At 37.3% G+C, this 22520-nt stretch overlaps 2 protein-coding genes across 2 annotated transcripts; both read left to right on the forward strand.

Moving 5' to 3' along the window:
- Positions 1–7695: 7695 nt before the first annotated feature.
- Zwilch (zwilch kinetochore protein) lies at positions 7696–19182 on the forward strand. The gene is made up of 14 exons (XM_028311343.1): positions 7696–7907; positions 8043–8100; positions 8198–8339; positions 8750–8990; positions 9143–9307; positions 9674–9819; positions 11177–11391; positions 11864–11943; positions 12179–12402; positions 15015–15234; positions 16447–16570; positions 17051–17195; positions 18072–18202; positions 19009–19182. The coding sequence occupies exons 1-14, from the start codon at positions 7782–7784 to the stop codon at positions 19128–19130; spliced, it is 2139 nt and encodes a 712-aa protein (XP_028167144.1). The 5' UTR covers positions 7696–7781; the 3' UTR covers positions 19131–19182.
- Positions 19183–20027: 845 nt separating this feature from the next.
- Positions 20028–22291, forward strand: LOC114357629 (uncharacterized). Its single transcript, XM_028311344.1, has 4 exons — positions 20028–20228; positions 20521–20665; positions 21390–21520; positions 22114–22291. The coding sequence occupies exons 1-4, from the start codon at positions 20156–20158 to the stop codon at positions 22233–22235; spliced, it is 471 nt and encodes a 156-aa protein (XP_028167145.1). The 5' UTR covers positions 20028–20155; the 3' UTR covers positions 22236–22291.
- Positions 22292–22520: the final 229 nt, after the last annotated feature.

Here is a 22520-nt window from a genome sequence, read left to right on the forward strand (position 1 = left end):
CATTCAATAGTTTTTGCATGAAAAAGTAACAAACATCCATCTATCCACACGATCTTTCACATTTATAATACAACTAGCTTTTGCCCGCGGCTTCACCCGCGTGAACTTTATTTTGTCACAGATCGTCATAAATTATAGCCAAAATCCGTTCTAGTTTTTGCGTGAAAGAGTAACAAACATCTATCCAGACATCTAGACATCCAAACTTTCGCATTTATAATATTAGTAGGATTAGTAGAATACAATAACTTTTTCCGGGCGTTACAGGATTTTCATTATAGGGTTGACATTGGCAATTTAAACTCGTTATAGTGCATTTGGCTAGCACAAGTAAAATGCTTTTATCTCCATAAGTCTTAATGTGAATCATGGTAGCAATTAACTTTTATTAACAAAGTTCCTTCGAATACTTACTTACGAGTATATTCCAGAAAGCTGACCAAAAACAATGAAACGAAGTTTCTTATTGTCACTGATGAAATCATCCATTAAATCACTTTAATACAAGAATCAGCAACAGAAACTTGTTAAGTTCTTCTAATTTGGGCCTAGTGAGAAAATCAGAAGAGAAGAATATTATGGAATTCTTCATTCATCAAAAAGTAAAAGTTTCTAGAGAAGTCTGTTCTGTCCTTAGCTTAGGTATCTAGTTAAATGAATCCCTACTTTGATTCTTTAATCTCTTCTTAGAATCGTTGCAAGTAACTGATAATAAATAAGTTTTGGTAAAGTAACTCATTTCATTTGTAGAGTATAGGATATTTATGCTGTCGTCGCCGTTACAATCAACCTAAATATTAAGATGCCAGTGTTCAGCTTGTGATTTGCTATCGTTTGTACTTAGGATCGGTTCACATAGACCCACACAAAGATGGTAGAGCAATCACAATGTCAAACACTCGCCAGTTAAGGACATTACTGGCTAAAATCAATAAGATTTGTCTATTTTCCTATGTTTAATACGATTCCACTGACCAGTAAAGTTAGCATCAAAGTCTTAGGGTACATAGAGGTATTTAACGAGGCATGCATCGATGGTACATAAGTAGCATTAATTTAATGCTTTTTAACTCCTTCATCATTCAAAGGAGAAATTTAATCCTACTGTTGCTACTTTCAAACATTTCAATCATCATCATCATTTCAGCTATAGGACGTCCACTGCTGAACATTGGCCTCCCCCAATGCTTTCCATGTTGATCAATTGGTAGCGGCCTGCGTCCAGCGCTTCCCTGCTACCTTTAAGAACTTTTCAATACTTACCGGCAAAACAAGTAGAAGTCAAAATTGTCTTGCATTTTCTGAAATTTTGCATAAACAAACCTAGTCAATATGGCGCAGAAAGACAATATTCATTAGGATAATCATCCCTTAACACTGTTCTTATAACTATTAAGTATGTTAGGTATGACCTTACCGTCAAAATCAATTTGTTAATGAAATAAAAAAGAATTGCAGCCAAAATGACACGTGAAACGTTCAATTGTTTTTATTAGAAACAAACTCGAGGTGCAAACCAATAAGGGCTAACTGCTATCGAATCCTCTTAGCCTGATTGAAGGTAGATACTAGGTACTTACTTTTTATTAGTTGCCACTGCTCTTCATCTACTTTGTTTAACCTTTTTGCTTATTCCAACAGAAATGTTAGTCTAATGATTATTGAATACTGTTACAATCCATCCAGATTAATGACAGACGAGGTTAGCGATGAGAATTAGTTTCTGAAAGCAATCGTTCCATTCTAAGAGAAAACATATAAAGTTATGGAAAAGACGAGTCACTTCGTAATTTTCAAATATTTTAAATACTTATCCCAAAAAATATTTTGTTTTTCTAAAATAACGATATTTTTTTTATTAGGTGCAACATGAAGCGCCTTTCAGGCCTATAAAGGTGTTGCGCTGCTTCTAGCACTAGCCCATTTATTGTACTAAAGCAGTGGTAGGGTTAAGGTAATACAGAGACGTGTAAAATGTTATAAAGAAGCCTCATTGCAAAAAATTAATGAGTTTTATGAGTTTTTTCTTTCTTATACTTTTATCATGCAGCTTGTGGTGTAAGTACTTATGTAATAACTAGCGGTCGCCCGCGACTTCGTACGCGTGAATCCCGTTTTTCCCGCTAATTCCCGTTCCCGTGGGAATTTCGGGAATTCCTTTCTTAGTGCACCTCTACGGTACCTAAGCTACGACCCTTCCAAATTTCAAGTGCCTACGTTTAGCCGTTTAGGCTGTGCGTTGATCTGTCAGTCAGTCAGTCAGTTTCTCCTTTTATATATTTAGATACCGTGCTGAAACTGATAATATGTCTGACAAAAAAGTTTCGTTTTAGTTTTTTTTTACCAACAGCATACTCTACTATTTGATAGGGAAGGAAAACCTGTTATTCGTCATGATTTTGGATATGTTTCAGCCATAATAATTTAATATTAGAAAAACTCTCTTGGTTTTCTAAGAAAATAAATAAATAAAAATAAATAAAGCCCGATTGAACTGTCAATTTATCTATTGAATTGAGGAAACCAATCTTTGATTGCTGCTAAAATTTGATTTCAGCTGTGTAGTTCCGCTACTTCCGGTAAAGTGAATGGGTCGTGTCTTTGTGTGTCTCCATCAGAGTTGAATAGGACCACTCCCACATGTGGATGTCGTAAAAGGAGACTAAGGGACATGTGGACATCCGGTTGTCAATTTGCCTAACCTGAGGGCTTAGTGTGAGTTACATCAAACGTCGTCAATAGCAAGCGCGTTAAAAAAATATAAGATTTCAGTTCTTGGAAGTTTCCGCTAGGGGCTCTGTACAATCCGTCATACATTAAATGTATTTTTTTTACGTAAATAGTCGACAGTGAATGCGTTATACGTAAAATCACACTACGCCCCCTGTATGGGGAATAGAGTCAGAGGGTCATGCTCCGGTTTGATGATGATGAATTGCAGCGTCTAGAAACATAAGTACGATTTATAATTATGCTTAAACAATACCTTTTATATGGCTACATGAAAATCGTCAAAAAAACAGTCATACTGGTAGTTACCAAATGTAATTTAGTTACCTAGGTCATAAGTGCCACTTTCTTGTGGTCTAAACTGAATAAATATTTTTGATTTGATTTTGATTTTGAATGTGTGTAGTTAGTTGTAACTTTTCTGATAAAAATTGTTGCAATTTTAAAGGCATTTTTTGAGTTTCAGACCTGGTCAGACCCTGCCAGTTACACCATTGAGGAAAACCTTAATTGATTAAAATTATTCAGATGAAAGAAACCTTACTAGATAACCTAATCGATTGCTCGAGTGCCCCAAAACTTGCACGTCCGTCCATAAGTGCCAAAATATTGGTCAAAATTTATTAAAAAAAAATTATTGATTGTTTTCAGATTACGGTTCTACACCGTTACTCACGGGACCCAAACAGTATTTTGTTACTATCACTCGATCGTCACGCTTTGATACCCATTTCAAAGCCTATCCACTCAACTACCCGCGTAATTGATAGGGTACCCACGCGGCGGCAAGCTGATCTGAAAGAATGCTAAACCAAGGATTAGTTAAGGTAAAATGATATATGATGATACCGTTGTTGTTTTGAAAGCCAAGCACCATTGGCATGTCGAGTTATTTTCACATAGCTGGGAGATTGGAAAAACAATATAGGGTGTTTCGAGAAAACCGAGGAGAGCTGCGTAAAATTGCAAAAGATTAGTCATAGTTCCACCATGATCATAAAAAAATTAAATAAGTATGCATGATGTTTGCATGGGTACATCTGGATTTTGAAGATGAAAGAAGATAGTAGTAAAAGAGACTTCTCGATTAAGAAAATTGATTTCATAGCTTGATTATTATTTTGGTTAGGGCTATTTAATTTTCACACCATCCACAACTTCCACAAGAGCCTATATCAGTCAGATTAACTAAAACTAAACTGAATTTTACAGGTCTCGAACCAGGTCGGAACCGTCAACTTTTCACAAGTGACTGGAATAGGCATTTTTACAAAATTATTATTTTGTCCTTTCAACGATATCTCTTTAACAGAAACATTGGTAACAATAATTTTACTTCGGTAGCATTATAAACTCCTTCACTCTTTGAAAATCACCGGACTTTCCCAAAAATGCTCCAAACAAAACGTCATGTTTTTATGACATCATGACGTGGTGAGCCTACTTTAAAAATAGGGTGGAATTTTGTAATGCCACCTAAAGGGAAAGTACCTACTCTTAGTACTGTAAGATATAAACTTTTACCAGAGTTTTTTCTATGCTTTTACTCAAAGAAAAAAATCCTTTATTTTTGAAAAGAAAGTGAACTTAAAAATTTCCATTGCTTCGAACCCGCAAATCGAATCGACTAAAATCTACCTACCTACTAATCTCTGACTTTTCAAAATTATAGGAATGTTTTTTTTAAGGAAAATTTCTATACAGTATTCTGTAGGTATTGAGAGTAGGTACCTACTTTACTTACTTTATCCCTTCAGGTAGCACTGAACTGCACTGACTGGAACTAAACCCGCCATACAGTGGCGGCGTAGCATGGATTGGCACCCGGGGCGAGTTCAAAGTAAGAGCGCTTTCAAAGTACCTAATGAAAATTTAAAAAGATTTAAGCGCGCCAAAGTTCAAAAGAAGAGCCCCGTGACATCAAGGAGTGCTTCATAAAAGTGTAGCACTTTGTGACGTCACGCGGAACTTCAACTCATCATAACTTAGTAATTAGTTATGTAGGTAGGTACATATTTGTTTGATTGGCAAATTAAAAAATACTTACCTGTCCAATATTTTTTGATAATTTATGAATGACGGACTAAAAGTTTTTTTTAGGAAACTAGCCTACTTAACTAGGTTCTGGAGTGGAGGCCGCGCACCGGAAAACGCAGCATGGGACGTACAGTCGTCCACCAACAAGGTGGACCGACGACATCATAAAGGTAGCAGGAAGGCGTTGGACGCAGGCCGCTACCTACCAATAGATCAACATGGAAATCATTGGGGGAGGCCTATGTATGTAAGTAGAGGAGGTCGTTTGCGAAAAGGTAGAAGCTATTCAGTGTAGGTATTAGAGGTATTAGTCCGGCACTGAAATAATATTGTGTTATTTAAAATGGTGCTTAAAGGCTATGAAATAAATTATACTGTACTATTTTAATGGTTTTTTTTTAATTGTGTGTTTTTTTTTTAAATTGCCTTCCTCGCAGAACTTTTGCGTACAATTTCTAACAAATTCTATTTTCGGACAAACGCCCCCATTTAACGCCCCAATCAAGAAAAGAGAGGCATTGTACATTGGCATATTTTCTAAGTATAACGCCATCTACATTTTAGAACAGAAACTTAATAATACTACGTATGTTCTTGTACTAAAACCAACTTAAAGATTAATAATAAGTATACGCCGTTTTTCGTTTTTAAATTGTCCCGAGTTAATTTGAGATTACCTAAGTTGAAGTCTCAAAGTTTATTTACATTCGATTCAGAAATGAACATTTTAAGTTCATTCTAAAAATTTCAATTAACACATCACGGGATAGTCGATAATTAAATCCTTATAGAAAACACTATTTCATACCACTCAAAAAAAAAAGAAATGCACAAAAGGCTGCATTTTATAGTGAATAAAAAACCCAACAATGATAAATGATTTTTTTTTGGTTCCATACGTTCCTTCTGGAACAGGCTAAGGTCAAAGACCATGCTGCCTAGTCATCAGTAATCTTCTTGATTTTTTCATTTCCAGGGTAGCTTCATTTTTATAGTATGCTACGTATGCTTCTTCCTTCTTCTTCAGGTAGAATCCCCCAATCATAATATGGGAATATCCACAGTCAAATAGTGAAACTTATTATGATCCATGTTGTATGTCTTCAGTAGTTCAATGATAAATTAGTTCTTCTTCTTCTTTTTTGATGATGTTGGCAATACACGTCGAGGTCGACTTGATTTGTGCCATTTTCAAGTTTATAGGTGTTGGTGGTAGTTACAAAATGAGATCAAGTAATGATTTAATGATGATAATGGATGATAGATGATGATACCCCTTCCCACCCTTTGAGTCTCAGTAGGGTATTTCGCCAAAAATGGTCAATTTTGCCTAATTTCCTTGGCACGAATTTTATTTTTGTTTTTAACTATTTTTAGTTTCCCATTGCATTAAGTAGTAAAAACTAAGCTAATATATCTAGAAGGGGTGTCATAATTCGTTTTAGAAACAAAGTTATGAGGTCATAAATTTTTGGTAGCCAAGGAAATTATTGTAAATATTTTTTTCTCTAAGTTTTCTTCTGTGGTTTGCTTTTTTTTTGTTCGACCCATTTTTGTGTACTTTCGCAAGCAAACATGCCAATGAATATTATATCATTACGACCTTTTTACACAAATAAGGAAGATAAATGCAGTAGATTGAGTTAAAAGTTAAAAACAAGTTTTTCTATATCTATTCTGATACCTATTTCTTAAAATGTAAATTTTAAACTTATTCCAATAAAGAAATACTCAAAATTTGACTTTACGCCGAATTATTAATGGTCTTTTATAATTTCCTAGGTCATTTTATGCCACGGAAAACAAGGAAATTAGGACCAAAGAAATTAGATTTATGCCTAAAAGACACCACAGACAAAAACCTATTTACCCTATGCATTTACTATTTAAATCATGGGTTTACCCCTACAGACACTACATTTGTGTAAATAAACAATAAAATTAATCCATTGTTTAGTTGCAAAAAACCGTCCAAAGAAATTTACTTTTTAGTAAACAAAAACCCAAGGAGGGACCTATTTATGCGATTTGTCGCGAAACTGATCAACGACGTACTGTCCTGCCTCAATGGCCTCTTGGGACGAAATGGCCGAGTGTAGTGGTGCAGTGCGTTACATTCTAAGTTTTTTCGTTTCGTTACAACAATGGTCGAAACGAAGACCCAGGGAAATTATACTTTTGACCTGGACAAGAACTTAACTTCACTTTATTTTCTTCCTATACGTATTTGACATTTAAAGTTTTTATTTTCCGATAGCCAAACGTTTCTCAAATGTAAAGAGAGTGTTATTAGAATTAAATTACGCTTCAATTTGTTATAATGAGCCTTCATTTTGGCAAACAACAGTAATGGACATAACAAGGAAATTAGAAAAACGACTTTTGATTAAGTTTTTCTACGGTATTATTTGTAGTTTCTGCTATTGTAATAGCAAAAACAAATAAAACTGTTGATGAACTTTCCCATAAAAATAGTTTTATACAGATAGATATAAAAAAACATGTGTTCGCCTGCCTGGACACAGAAAATTTACTGTTTCGGCGAAATACCCAGTAAAGTTGTGGTGCTTTACTGAGACCTCCTAATGGACAACTTGATATAACCAGAAGAATCACGGTGCACTGTTTTGCTTCACTTGCCCACACTCATGCACGTTCACGAACACTTAATGGTTAATAATCCACCATTATTACACACTAATAGTCGCCCAAACACGAATTTGAGGAAATACAACAAAACCGCTAACATGACCACAGAACATGACGCTTCAGATTCCCGCCAAGAAGTATGATAAATAAGTTAGTTGCTAATAACGATAATAGAGTGCGCTGCTTTATCAAGAAAAGTAGGAACTCTTTGTAGATTTACACACTGACGTCCTATCCTATTTTTGACATTGACATTTGACAGGCATTCTGTTTCTGTTGTTTACTTTTTGTGCATTTCAAAACCGGTAACGGAATTCAAAAAATAGAAAATCGTGTTTTTGTTTCAGTTAAGTTTAATTTAAAATATGGAAAATATTTTAAAGCTGGTTCAAGAGAGTTATCCCAAATTCTTCGTGCAGAAACAAAAAAGTCCTAGCTATGTTCAAATGTATACTAAAAACAACAATGATATTGCGATCGTTTATTTCAAGGTAATTTTTAATTCTAATAAAAGATAATTAATATGCTAGAAAGCACATTAGACTATAAATATTTAATAGTGATTTCTTAGCTTGCTTGCTGCAGCTTGAAATATGAAAATATCTAACATTACTAAATATTTTTAGAACAAGCAAACCTTTACCAGTATTGGAAATAATCCTCAAAAGAACAGTGAAGTTATAGGTAAGTACTTAATTAGATGTACTATTGATTGCAACATAATTATTGTATAGTTTCTGTTTCTAACATAGTTCTTTAAATGAAACTTGTGCTGTTCTAGATGAACTAGACTTGACTGGTTCCCCTCTCAAGCTGGATTTGAGTCTTCACACAATTCTGGATGATACTCTCCTGACAGATGAACCCCAACTGTGGGCAAAGGAGGAAGCATTGCATTATCCTCTTAGTATTGAAAAAGCTAGGTAAGTTATTACTTATAATTACTAACTAGTAAAAATGAAAAACACTGACTTACTTCTTAACCAAGTAAAACAGTTAGCACCTCATTTAAATTAAAGTCTACATAATGTTTTATTTTTAATAATTTGTCTAAAAATATTTCTGTAGGTAGGTACCTACTTAATTTTTTCTATAGTATGACATAGTTTTTTTAAGTCAAAGTATTTTTTTATTTTCTAGGAGAAATTTATGCAGTCTAAAAGTCTTAAAAGTGAAAAATGCAGTCTTTAAAGACTGTATTAATGAGATCAGGATTATAATATTTAAATATTAAAAAATAAGATATAAACATTTTTTTTTAGAGTATCAAATTTTGTTCAACTTCAGATGTGATGTATACCAATATTTATTAGAATTTTTTTCATATTTTCAGGGAAATAGCAAATCTATACAACAGCTGTCTAACTCAGTGTACCAAGGAGGATTCCTTACCAATGTGGATTCTCACAAACCCTTCCGAAGAAGGCCATCCTCTGCTTCTTACAATGCAGTCAGATTCCCATCACTTTGCCAGAGGTATTGTGGTGTATGATGGAGCTTTGCCTTTGGAAGATGTGGAGTTTTCCAGTTTGATTGATGCATACACTCTGCAAGAAAAAATATCTGCAGATATGGTAAGCTTTTTTGTTATTTGTGCCAAATGACGTCCACTGCTGGACAAAGGCCAAGGTTTTCCATAATGAACGGTCCTGCGCTGCCCGCATCCAGGCTCTTCTCGCGGCCTTTACCACCTCTATTGATTATTCAATATTTCATTATCTTACAGATAAAAATATCCTTAGACTGCAAGTACCTCATCTCCGGAATCTCATACGGTTCCCACAACACCGATGAGCTGTTAAACGCTCCGCACAGCGGGCTCACAGAACTCCGCTGTGAATGGTCCGGGAAGGTGCTTAAGACACCTTTTATTAGCTGCAAAGTATACTTTGTAAGTAAATAAGTAACTTCTTGCAATTCCTTATGTTATAGTTACATTATTTATGTAATAGGTACCTTAACTTGCCTTCACCAAAGAACATTAACTGCTGGACTCACCAAAGGATTTTTACAAATGACCTGCCCTGTGTCCTGTTCACTAGATCGTCAGTCTGCCTAGCAGGAGGCTCCTTTGGTTGTCACACGAAAAAAATCGGCATCAACAGTTCTAAAAACTATCTATATACATAGGCTCAAATGTTATTATTAATGATATTGAGTTTCATTCTGAGTAGTATGTATCAGTATTTGAAAACCTAGTAATTTATATGTATAGCATTTATCATAAAATAATATAATAGTATTTTATCTGTTTCAGGAACAAGAAGTAATAATAGGACATCTAGCCAGTCCCTGTAATGCAATCTGGAAGTCTGTCTGTTCGTTGCACAGTATGAACCAGCTATTAGTGGACATGACGGCTGCAGGATACAGCTCTGTTAACCTAGAAACAGCCACCATTAGGTAACATAAGATCAGTTTTATTGTAATTTTACTAACCACATAAGTCTGTGTACCTACTAAGAAACTACAAATTTATCTTTGACTGATTTTAAAGTGAAATAAGTAACTGAGTTTGTTCCAGACTCTTTGACCCAGTATATCAAGTTACCATAAAATGATCAGGGTGGAAAAAAATCATGATTTTTTTATTTTAATCAAAGAAATCTGATTTTTAAAAAAAACGTGATTTTTTTTTTATTTATATTGATTTATTTGATTTTTATTACATTTTGCAATCATTGCCTTAGTTTTTCATGCGGAAAACATGTTTATTTAGGTACAACTGAGGTATAGTACTGGGAACAAGCCAAAAAAAGTAAAATATTGTGTAAGATGGTATGTCATATTTTTACTGAAACAAGAAAAAATTTTCGTCAAAAACAGTTCGTCTTAAGTGGTGTCCGTTTCCATTACTAAAACATGAATATTTTAATACAATTATCATTTATTTTTTTCGCAAAAAGAAAATGTATGGAAAAATATTTTCTTACCAATTTTTCATACATAACGGCTATTTCACACTTGAACACCTAAATCAACATTGTTTTCGAACATTATAGTTGATTATATTAATCCTTTCCAGTACCTCTAGTACGAAAAACTTTCGAGTTCGTTTCGTTGCGTATTCAAAGTGTCATCGAAAAATTTTGTATGAAAAATTAAACAGCGCCCCCTAGGGCGGCTATAATATAGGGGGCGCTGTTTAATTTTTCATACAAAATTTTTCGATGACACTTTGAATACGCAACGAAACGAACTCGAAAGTTTTTCGTACTAGAGGTACAGTATTGCATTAATTCCATTTTCGGATATTGATTTAAATCAGTGATTTTTATAAAAAAAATCATGCAATAAAAATCGTAATTTAAATCATGCAACCCTGAAAATGATAAAATTCTTCAACTAAATTATTTTCGTACTACATGATACAGCAAGGAAAGATAAAGATTGCAGAGTTTAGTCATTTCGTGGCAACAAATGTCTGTCTGCCATCAACTAAACTATTCATTGATCTACAATTTTGTTGACGAATAACACCTATTGCTAGTACTACCTACGACGAAAAAAAACGTACACGATAAAACGGAACAGTAAAACGGAGTCATGTGTGAACCGGCCGTTATCCTCGACATGCCGTCGTCTTCAGATTATTATAATTTCGTTGCGAGTCCAATGACAGTCTAACTTCCCCCAGGACAAACTTGACCTTCACTGGTTGGGTTTTTATTGGCGCTCAAGCTGTAGATCCTGGCTACACAGGAGTTGCAGCGGTGGCATGGAATAGTCCCGTTTGTGACAATACTCTGTCTACTTCCAGGCATATGGTCCCAGGATCGAAACGCCTGGACAATACCAAGCGTCTCAACGACCTTCTCAATGAGACTGAGATATACGCTTACACCGCAGAGTTCCCTCCTGGAGGTTGTATTTGTATCAGTGAGGACACGACCTCTTTGAAGCAGTGTATGGCAGCCATGCAAGCGAGGGGTTCAAGCAATGACTTCACTTACCGCTTGTGGGATGTGCTTAGAGGTATGTTAATCGATTGGAATTCCTACTAATATTATAAATGCGAAAGTTTGGATGTCTGGATGTTTGTTACTCTTTCATGCAAAAACTACTGAACAGATTTTGATGAAACATTACAGTATTATTGTTTATAACCCAGAATAACATATAGGCTATATTATGCCGATCTGTGACACAAAATTTCACGCGAGTGAAGCCGCGGGCAAAAGCTAGTTCATAATAAATCTGTGAGAAGTTGTGTTGCTTAACACAAGGTAAGAGTCCAATCAATAGATTGATACCTACCCCCTTATTAGTAAGGGGTACACAATTAAAAAAATACATAAGTTAAAATGTCATTTCCAGCATTCAACAAGCGTGTAACTTTTATTATCTAATAAAATAAAATCTTATTGACCTGTATTACAAGAAGATTCCCAGACTTTTTCATCAAAATTAAAATCAATATCTATAATGAATTCTTTTACTCTTACAGATTGTGAAACAGCTGAAGAACTTATTACATTGCTAATACAAGCACTCAAATTCATATCTTCTGGAAAGATTCGACCATTCGTAAGTTCACACATATATTCAATTTTGAAGTCAATAAATTGTTATTTTGTAAGAACCAAAATAGCAGCCACTCAGCATTCTTAATGTTCTAGTCTAGTTAGGCCTATAACATAACTTTGTTGTTCTGAAGAAGTTAGAAAGAGCATCACCATTATGTCCTTCCAGGAGTATGATTAATTTTATTAGACATAATATTAATCTCGACAAGTAACTCAAATCTTATCCCCACTTACAGATCGACGCAAACAACAAGACGTACCTCTCAAAGTTGGTTCTCAAACTGTCCCGCGGGCACTCCCAAGCGGCCAAAGTGTTAAAGAACCTCCGCACTAGCCCGCCGCAAGCACTGTCTTTAGTGGCACAAGTGGGGTTTGAGAAGACCATGTGGGAATATACCAGGGTTATGTCGCTGTTAGAGCATTCCTTTTTCATTGCTGGGATCTGGACCAGCGAATCTAGGTGAGAACCTTAACACACAGCAATCCTACTAATGTTATAAATGCGAAAGTTTGGATGTCTGGATGCTTGTTACTCTTTCACGCAAAAACTACTGAACGGATTTTGATGAAACATTGCAGTATTATTGTTTACTAGCGGCCGCCCACGACTTCGTACGCGTGGATCCCGTTTTACCCCCTTCATCTATCTTACTCGGTTTAGATTTTTTCATACAAATGTTTTTTCCCGCTACCTCCCGTTCCCGTGGGAATTTTGCAATATCCTGTTGTAACTAAGCTTTAAGTTTACTAAGGTACCTGCATGCCAAATTTCAAGCGTCTAAGTTAAGCGGTTTAGATTTTTCATACAAAAGGATTTTCCCGCTAACTCCCGTTCCCGTGGGAATTCCTAAGTATCCTATAACCTGCCCAGGAGTATGAAGAATAATTGTACCAAGTTTCGTTAAAATCCGTCTAGTAGTTTTTGTTTCTATAAGGAACATACAGACAGACAGACAGACAGACAAAAATTTTACTGATTGCAGTTTTGGCATCAGTATCGATCACTAATCACCCCCTGATAGTTATTTTGGAAATATATTTCATGTACAGAATTGACCTCTCTACAGATTTATTATAAGTATAGATAACCTAGAATTACATATAGGCTATAATTTATGACGATCTGTGACAAACGAAATTTCACGCGGGTGAAGCCGCGGGAAAAAGCTAGTAAGGTATAAAGCTAGTCGCAAAAGTGGGCGTCGAGAAGACCATGTGGGAATATACCAGAGTGATGTCTTTACTGGAGCACTCTTTCTTCATCGCCGGGATCTGGACCAGCGAATCTAGGTGAGAACCTTAACACACGGCAATAAGGTTGAAAGCTAGTCGCACAAGTGGGGGTTGAGAAGACCATGTGGGAATATACCAGAGTGATGTCTTTATTGGAGCACTCTTTCTTCATTGCTGGTATCTGGACCAGCGAATCTAGGTGAGAACCTTAACACACAGCAATAAGGTATAAAGCTTAGTGGCACAAGTGGGCGTCGAGAAGACCATGTGGGAATATACCAGAGTGATGTCTTTATTGGAGCACTCTTTCTTCATTGCTGGTATCTGGACCAGCGAATCTAGGTAAGAACCTTTACACACGGCAATAAGGTTGAAAGATAGTCGCACAAGTGGGGGTTGAGAAGACCATGTGGGAATATACCAGAGTGATTAATGTCTTTATTGGAGCACTCTTTCTTCATTGCTGGGATTTGGACCAGCGAATCTAGGTGAGAACCTTAACACACAGCAATAAGGTATAAAGCTTAGTGGTACAAGTGGGCGTCGAGAAGACCATGTGGGAATATACCAGGGTGATGTCTTTATTGGAGCACTCTTTCTTCATCGCTGGGATCTGGCTCAGCGTATCGAGGTGAGAACCTTAACACAACCCAATAAGATTGAAAGTTAGTCGCACAAGTGGGGTTTGAGAAGACCATGTGGGAATATACCAGAGTGGTGTCTTTATTGGAGCACTCTTTCTTCATCGCCGGGATCTGGACCAGCGAATCTAGGTGAGAACCGTAACAAAACGCAATAAGGTTGAAAGCTAGTCGCACAAGTTGGCGTGGAGGAGACCATGTGGGAATATACCAGAGTCATGTCTTTACTGGAGCACTCTTTCTTCATTGCTGGGATCTGGACCAGCGAATCTAGGTAAGAACCTTAAGACAACGCAATAAGGTAAAATTATATTCGCTAGTCGCACAAGTGGGGTTTGAGAAGACCATGTGGGAATATACCAGGGTGATGTCTTTATTGGAGCACTCTTTCTTCATTTCTGGGATCTGGACCAGCGAATCTAGGTGAGAACCTTAACACACAGCAATAAGGTATAAAGCTTACTGGCACAAGTGGGCGTCGAGAAGACCATGTGGGAATATACCAGGGTGATGATGTCTTTATTGGAGCACTCTTTCTTCATTGCTGGGATCTGGACCAGCGAATCTAGGTGACACACCCAGAATTCAAAATATGAGGAGACTACTTCTTCCGGCCCGTGGTTGCCACTCAAGAACTTTTATGCCCCAACGGTCATCAGCTCTATGAGCTATATGCCCTGCCCACCACAAAAAAAAACACTTTACATGGAATGATTTTTTTCAACAAAAATGTTATGTATACTTTAACGGGACTATTCCCACCTCTCGTTCCCACCACTCCAACTCCTGTGTAGCCAGGATCTACAGCTTGACCGCAACAAAAAACCCAACCAATGAAGGTCAAGTTTGTCCCGGGGGAAAGTTAAACTGTCATTGGACCCGCAACGAAATTAATCGGAAGAACATAGGAGGAGTTCGAAATTAAGGTTCGACTTCCCTCCATTGCAAAGCGGATGACAGGTGACAAACAAAGGTTTAAAACCTATAAGAAAAAATTTTGCACCACGGACAATAAATATCTATCAGGGTGTCCATCTTATGAGCAATTAGCAACTACCTGCCAATAATATTTTTCACAAAATCGTTTAAAATCACATGTTATACTGGTTCAATTTACAAGTATTTTGCTTTACAAATCTGCAAAGTATTAAAGTCGGTTAAAAACTTACCTATTAATACCTTAACTGTTAACCCACAGATCGCACGAGTCAATTGAGCAGATAAACCAGACGATCCAAGACATGACGATGGGCGGCGAGTTCACTCTTAACCCGTTCGACGCCCTGTCGCACGGCGAGCAGTCCATCCGGCTGGAGTGCGAGTCGTTCTGCGTGGAGGACGCCGCCGAGCTCACTGTCGACGACTTCGCCTCGCTGAAGAAGCACGGGCTGGCTGCCGAGAGGAAGGACAGTAATGAGGTTGGTGGCTCTTAGGGCTATGTCATTATACAGGGAAAATCCATTTAAATGTAGACTATGTGGAGCTCACCTCATATAAAAGATGAGGTAAACGCACTAAAATAGTTCCAATGTACTCCGTCACTCGTCTAAAGTGTGAGGAATGGTGGGTATACGGACAGAAACTCATTTATCAGCCTTCCAGCTAAATAAACTAGAGTTCACGCTTAACCCGTTCGACGTCCTGTCGCACGGCGAGCAGTCCATCCGGCTGGAGTGCGAGTCGTTCTGCGTGGAGGACGCCGCCGAGCTCACTGTCGACGACTTCGCCTCGCTGAAGAAGCACGGGCTGGCTGCCGAGAGGAAGGACAGTAATGAGGTTTGTGTGGTTCTTAGGGCTATGTCAGACATTATACAGGGAAAATGCATTTAAATGTAGACTACGTGGAGTTCACCTCATAAAAAGATAAGGTAAACGCACTAAAACAGCACTAATGTACTACTACTACTTAACCCGTTCGACGCCCTGTCCCACGGTGAGACCAGTGGCGTCATAATCCATGTCGGTCCTTCTTTAAAGAGATATATTTAGTTAATTGCATGACCTACCCTACGGGATATTAGAGGCCCGCGTCATCGAAAGAATGATGAATACGTACTAAATAAGATCTGACACTCACTAAATGTGAAAAATTATGTCAGCCATCTGCTAACCATAGACTTTGCACACGCAGATAATTTTTCCTCAGCTTATTGTATTTCAACTACTGTGAGTGTAGCTCCATCATGCTAGCTGCTTTATACTGCGCTTGGACGAATGCGGTCTCAACTCGAAAACGGTCGGCGCAATATCTATCTAAAATAGGGGGGCTAACGGGACTAGGGTTGCCAGGTGTCTTTGTGGCTTTTACGGTCTTGTCCGGCCAAATATTGGCTTGTCCGGCCTGTCCGGCTTTTGTTAGGCTTTTTATGTGGCTGCTGCGCCAGGCGAAAGTCGAGCTACCTACAGAATAATATCAAGCGCACGCATCAGGGTGTTAGGCAACCGTTTATGATAATACTCACTCGTGAGCTATGACACTAATTGCAATTGCAATAAATGGGACTATTAGTAATTTGGGCAATACAAATTGCTAATAATCTTTAAAAAATATATTGCAAAATGGCACCAATTACAACTACACAAGATACCAGTGTTAAGTATGATGATCTCTAATCAATTCTGTTTCATAGGTGCCGCTGATAGCCGACGAGATCGACATAAGTCCGTGGAAGAATCTACTGATGAAGTTTGCTCAAGTCCATGCCTGCTTGGAGCATTTGTATCGAGCGGAGACTTGCTTGAGAGCTGATATTGGTAAGATATTTCACCAAATCAATTATGATAAAATCAGTCTTATAGATCGTTTCATTCACAAAGACGCGCACCACCAATTTTTGGTCGAGGGAAGCGCGGGGTGCGGGGAGTTAGATCCGAGCAATCCGAGCGACATTATTGTAGTGTGCGTGTGCACTTATGGATAATTTAGCTTTTTACCGATAACACTCAAACGTTCACGGAAGAATGGTGGGGCGCATCTTCGTGGATGAAATGATCTATACCTACTTCTGTGTCTGTCATTTATTTTGTAACCTCAAGATTTTTTTTAATAAAAAATTTGCTGTCCACAATCAAGGCACAGTAGTGAATTATTCCAACAGTCTCATGTACTGTATGTAGAACATGAGCTGTTAATGTGTTAACTGTATAAACTTAGAGATGGCTACAAATAGCCTCTAAGTTGTTGATGCAAAATCCATTTAATGACCAGCTCATAAAGTTCAAATTAATTTGCAGCCGGCCTGAAGCCCATAGCGACGCGTCTCTTAGAACACTACGTGTCGGACAAGTCTCCAGTCCGAAGCGTGGGTCAGCTGATGAGCGACCCCCTACAGAGGATAGCGATGCCCATAGCCAACAACTTGGTGCAGGATCACTTGAAGTAAGTTACTAGACACGGCTGCCTATTCAGTAGCCTAATTCACGTATTTTAACACAGTCAAAATCTCGCTGACGTTCAAAAGTCGTCCCATTGAAAAACAGTTCTAAATACATCACAAGGGTCATTTTGATAGAACGATTACTCGATAAGATCGCAACTCGGCGATTTGTTGTCGTTGAAGTATTGTTCTGTGAATAAGGCTACTGGTCTGTTGTTTAGGTACACGGTTACAAGCTGTGGTATCGGTTTCAAATCCCACAGGGTGTCATGTGATTTGGTGCGAAAGAATGATATATACTTAATTATAATTTACTGCATCCATAATATACAAGAGGTGGTATGGTAATAATTATTTACTTATGCTAGAAGATACACTTGTCTTATTTACTCTGTATACCTATACATACATAATCACCTGATTATTGAGGTTTTCACATTAAGTGAAAATAATATACAGCGACCCATACGCCACCTAGCGTGACGTCAATTCTCTAACATCGCATCTAAAGTGACGACATCTACATTTTGCACCGTACCTTAAACGACACGAAAGTTTTGCTGTGGAGCCCTTTTGAACCCTTACATAGATTAGTGCACATTAGAAAAACGAAACGAGGTTTTGTATAGTAAGAACCATCTTTAATTTTTACCCAACTGCGCCAGAAGGAGGGTTTTTTAGAAGTGAGAACCATCAAGATAAGAAACAAAATGTATTTGCAAACCCTTAAAAATATTGGTTTACCTGTTGCTTATCTTGTTGTTATTACATATTATAAAATCCTGGTTTTCCAAAATAAATATAAGATGCTTAATCAAGACAATATTCTTTGTAAAGTAGGTATACTGCAAGATATTTTAACTGTTTCAATTTTGCAGGAAAAATGCGTTCTGGTATCGAGCAGAACTGACCAAAAAAGAAAAAGATGCGGGCGTGAAACGTGATTCCAAAATGGTCTATGTTTTCTCTCAGCAACCAGTCTTCCCTCCACCTGTCTGGCAAAACCTAGGTAAGGATTTGGCATGTTACTATACAGTACGTCAATAGATCCTGGCACGTTGGTTTGAACATGAAAAAAAAAATTGAAATTTTGAAATTTGAAAAAATATATATATTTGAATAAATAATATATCTTAAGATAGGTTCATTCAGTATTACCAATTCATAAAATGTTTTGTGTCAATGTTAGTTTGCTCTAAGGCCCAGTTTTTTGATTCATAGTTAAAATAACTAATTGTTAAATTTGAGACTAATGGTGAAACATTAACAAAATGTAAACTAATAGGTAGTTAAAAATGTACTAAAAGTGAAGCTAACCATTGTTCACAAAACATTTTTTCTCATATTTAACCACCTGTCATTTGACATGTGTCAAATTTGACTATTAGTTATTTTAACTATGAATCAAAAAACTGGGCCTAAACGTCTACTAAACGTTTGCAAAATTGCCAAAGTGTATTCGTACAGATTGTATGTAGTAGCACAGGTAGTAGTAGTGATTTGAAAATACGTCTAAGCGGTGCCTTGGTTACAATCCATCGTTGAAAAGCGCCGCGTATTTGTCAGAGTCCTGGGTTCGATTCCTTGTCACTCTAGAAAAAAAATTGTCTGGTGATGAATAAAGCCCGGTCTATGGTTATCATATAATTAATGTGCTGTCGGGCTCGCACACTCACTGCGGGCGCCCGTCGCACAGTCGCGACAGCAATATAATTACGCGCGAGCGATAAGGATGGATAGCATGGGGTCATTGGACAAAATTCTACGTGCTCGCAGACCAGACTATAGAAGATGTAACCCACGTATTATTTTCAGAACCGTCCGTCGAAGATGCAGCAGAAGTCACGACAGTGGGAGAAGACTTGAAATACCACATCACTAAATACACATATCTAAGCAACGAAGTAGTAGCGAAAATAGACCTTAAGTGTACGTAATAGATTATAGGAAGAGCAAGTGCCATTTTATGTAAATATACTTTGTATTTTTGTATGACGCAAATTGTTTTAATATTCCCCTTGATTTTAGCTTACAGGAAAGGGTCTAATAGGGACAAAAGGATTTCTTAAAATTTTGCTTTCTTATTAGGTTTTGAAGTTGGACCTACCTAACTGGACTGTTTGTCCCAGGTATACATAATTGTCAACAACTTCGAGTGTAGTGTCTCCAACCTTCAGAGGAGTGGGTAAAACACGGGCATTTGACATAATTTTTGTCTTGTCCATGTTCATTTTAAGACCCACTTGTTGAGAGGTTCTACTGAGGCCATCGAACATTGTGTTTAGGTCCTCCACGGTCCGTAGGAGAACCAGAGTGACCGACATAGCCCGCAGAATCGCTAAAATCAAGTGGCAGTGGGCGGGGCACATAGCTCGAAGAGCTGATGGCCGCTGGGGCAGGAAAGTTCTTGAGTGGCGACCACGAGCTGGAAGACGNTAAACGCACTAAAACAGCACTAATGTACTACTACTACTTAACCCGTTCGACGCCCTGTCCCACGGTGAGACCGGGTGGTGTCATAATCCATGTTCGTCCTTCTTTAAAGAGATATATTTAGTTAATTGCATGACCTACCCTACGGGATATTAGAGGCCCGCGTCATCGAAAGAATGATGAATACGTACTAAAATAAGATCTGACACTCACTAAATGTGAAAAATTTTGTCAGCCATCTGCTAACCTTAGACTTTGCACACGCAGATAATTTTTCCTCAGCTTATTGTATTTCAACTACTGTGAGTGTAGCTCCATCACGCTAGCTGCTTTATACTGCGCTTGGACGAATGCGGTCTCAACTCGAAAACGGTCGGCGCCATATCTATCTAAAATGTTATTGCAAAATGGCACCAATTACAACTACACAAGATACCAGTGTTTAATATGATGATCTCTAATAAATTCTGTTTCATAGGTGCCGCTGATAGCCGACGAGATCGACATAAGTCCGTGGAAGAATCTACTGATGAAGTTTGCTCAAGTCCATGCCTGCTTGGAGCATTTGTATCGAGCGGAAACTTGCTTGAGAGCTGATATTGGTAAGACATTTCACGAAATTGATTGTGATAAAACAAATCTTACGTAGGTACTTAAATGTGTCTGTCATTTAGTTTATTACCTCAAGATTTTTTTTAATAACAAATTAGTTGTCCACTATCGAGACACAATAGTAAAATTAGTAAATCTGTCAAACAGTCTCATGTACTATATGTAGTACATGAGCTGTTAATGTGTTAACTGTATAAACTTAGCGATGGCTACAGAGAGCCTCTAGTTGTTGATGCAAAATCCATTTATTGACCAGTTCATAAAGTTGTAATTAATTTGCAGCCGGCCTGAAGCCCATTGCGACACGTCTCTTAGAACACTACGTATCAGACAAGTCTCCAGTCCGAAGCGTGGGCCAGTTGATGAGCGACCCTCTACAGAGGATAGCGATGCCCATAGCCAACAACTTGGTGCAGGATCACTTGAAGTAAGTCTTATCTTCTTAGTCGGGCACTCTTGTCAGAGGAGTAGTGGTTGCGCTGACGAAGTACATGGTAGGGTAATTTCATCTCCGAGGGTAGCTCTCCTGGCGATGTGCTTCCATGAAGTAAGTCTTATACATGTTTTTTTTTGTTCATTTGTATCAAATAAAGATTTTCTATTTCTATTCCTACCTCAGCTACCTTACTCGCTTCAATGAAGTATCGAAGTTACCAGAGTAGTGTAGTCAGACGCTTCGTGTTCAAACTTTGAACTCTTCGGGCCCTTTGACTCGGGCGTAGTATTAACGAGGCGCGGTTGCTCGAAGCGAATTGAAGTGCATGTCTACACTATCTTACTTCTATTAACCTCGGTTAACTTGCGAGTTGCGAAAGAAAGATAAATTAAAATATGTAAATAAAAAAAATAAAAAATACTTCGACCTAAAGGTCGTAGGTGGCGCTTACGCCACCTAGCGTGAAATCAATGCTCTAATATCGCTTGTAAACTAACGACATCTACACTTGGTGCCGTATTTTAAGAACGCAACGACGTTTTGCTTGGGAACCCAAATAGAGATTAGATTTAAGAACCCTCACAGATTGTAATTTCATTTGTTAAATTATTTATAAACCTACGAGTATATGTTTATTTGTACTCATTCAAGACACTGTTTTTTGTAAAGTTTACTTCATTCATCATATTTATTCACTTCGTTTTAATTTCTACAGGAAAAATGCTTTCTGGTATCGGGCAGAACTGACCAAAAAAGAAAAAGATGCGGGCGTGAAACGTGATTCCAAAATGGTCTACGTTTTCTCTCAGCAACCAGTCTTCCCTCCACCTGTTTGGCAAAACCTAGGTAAGGATTTGGTATAATACTATACAGTTACGTCATAGATCCTGGCATGTTGGTTTGAAATGCGATAAAATTCGAATAAAATTTGAAAAACAAAAATATCTAAAGATAGGTTCATTTAGTAACCAGTTCATAACATGTTTTGTGTCAATGTTAGTTTGCTCTAAGGCCCAGTTTTTTGATTTATAGTTAAAATAACTAATTGTTAAATTTTGTGACTAATGGTTAAACATTAACAAAATGTAAACTAACAGTTAAAAATGTACTAAAAGTAAAGCTAACCATTGTTCAAAAAACATTTTTTTCTGATATTTAACCACTTGTCATTTGAACTATGAAACTATGAACAACTATGAATCAAAAAACTGGGCCTAAACGTTTGCAAAATTGCCAAAGTGTATTCGTACAGATTGTATGTAGTAGCACAGGTATTAGTAGTGATTTGAAAATACGTCTATGCGGTGCATTGGTTAGAATCCATCGTTGAAAAGCGCCGCGCATTCGTCAAGCTAAAGTCCTGGGTTCGATTCCTAGTCACTAGAAAAAAAAAAGGTCTTTGGTGATGATAGAAGATGTAACCCACGTATTATTTTCAGAACCGTCCGTCGAAGATGCAGCAGAGGTCACAACAGTGGGAGAAGACTTGAAATATCACATCACTAAATACACATATCTAAGCAACGAAGTTGTAGCGAAAATAGACCTTAAGTGTACGTAATAGATTATAGGAAGAGTAAGTGCCATATTAAGTAAATATACTTTGTATTTTTGTATGACGCAAATTGTTTTAATATTCCCTTTGATTTTAGCTTACAGGAAAGGGCCTAATGGGACAAAAAGAAACTGGTTTCTTATAATTTTCTTTTTTATTAGGTTGAGTTTTGTTAATGTTTCTAGAACCGCAATGCAACTATAGATCGAGCGTATAACGTCGTTGACAAGAGTGAAAACCTCGTAAATCGAATGTTTGCCAAAAACACTTTTTAATAGTAAGAAAACCTCT

The sequence above is a fragment of the Ostrinia furnacalis genome, unplaced genomic scaffold, assembly GCF_004193835.3.
Source record: "Ostrinia furnacalis isolate ACB-3 unplaced genomic scaffold, ASM419383v2 OfSCF3279, whole genome shotgun sequence".
NCBI classification, from domain to species: domain Eukaryota; kingdom Metazoa; phylum Arthropoda; class Insecta; order Lepidoptera; family Crambidae; genus Ostrinia; species Ostrinia furnacalis.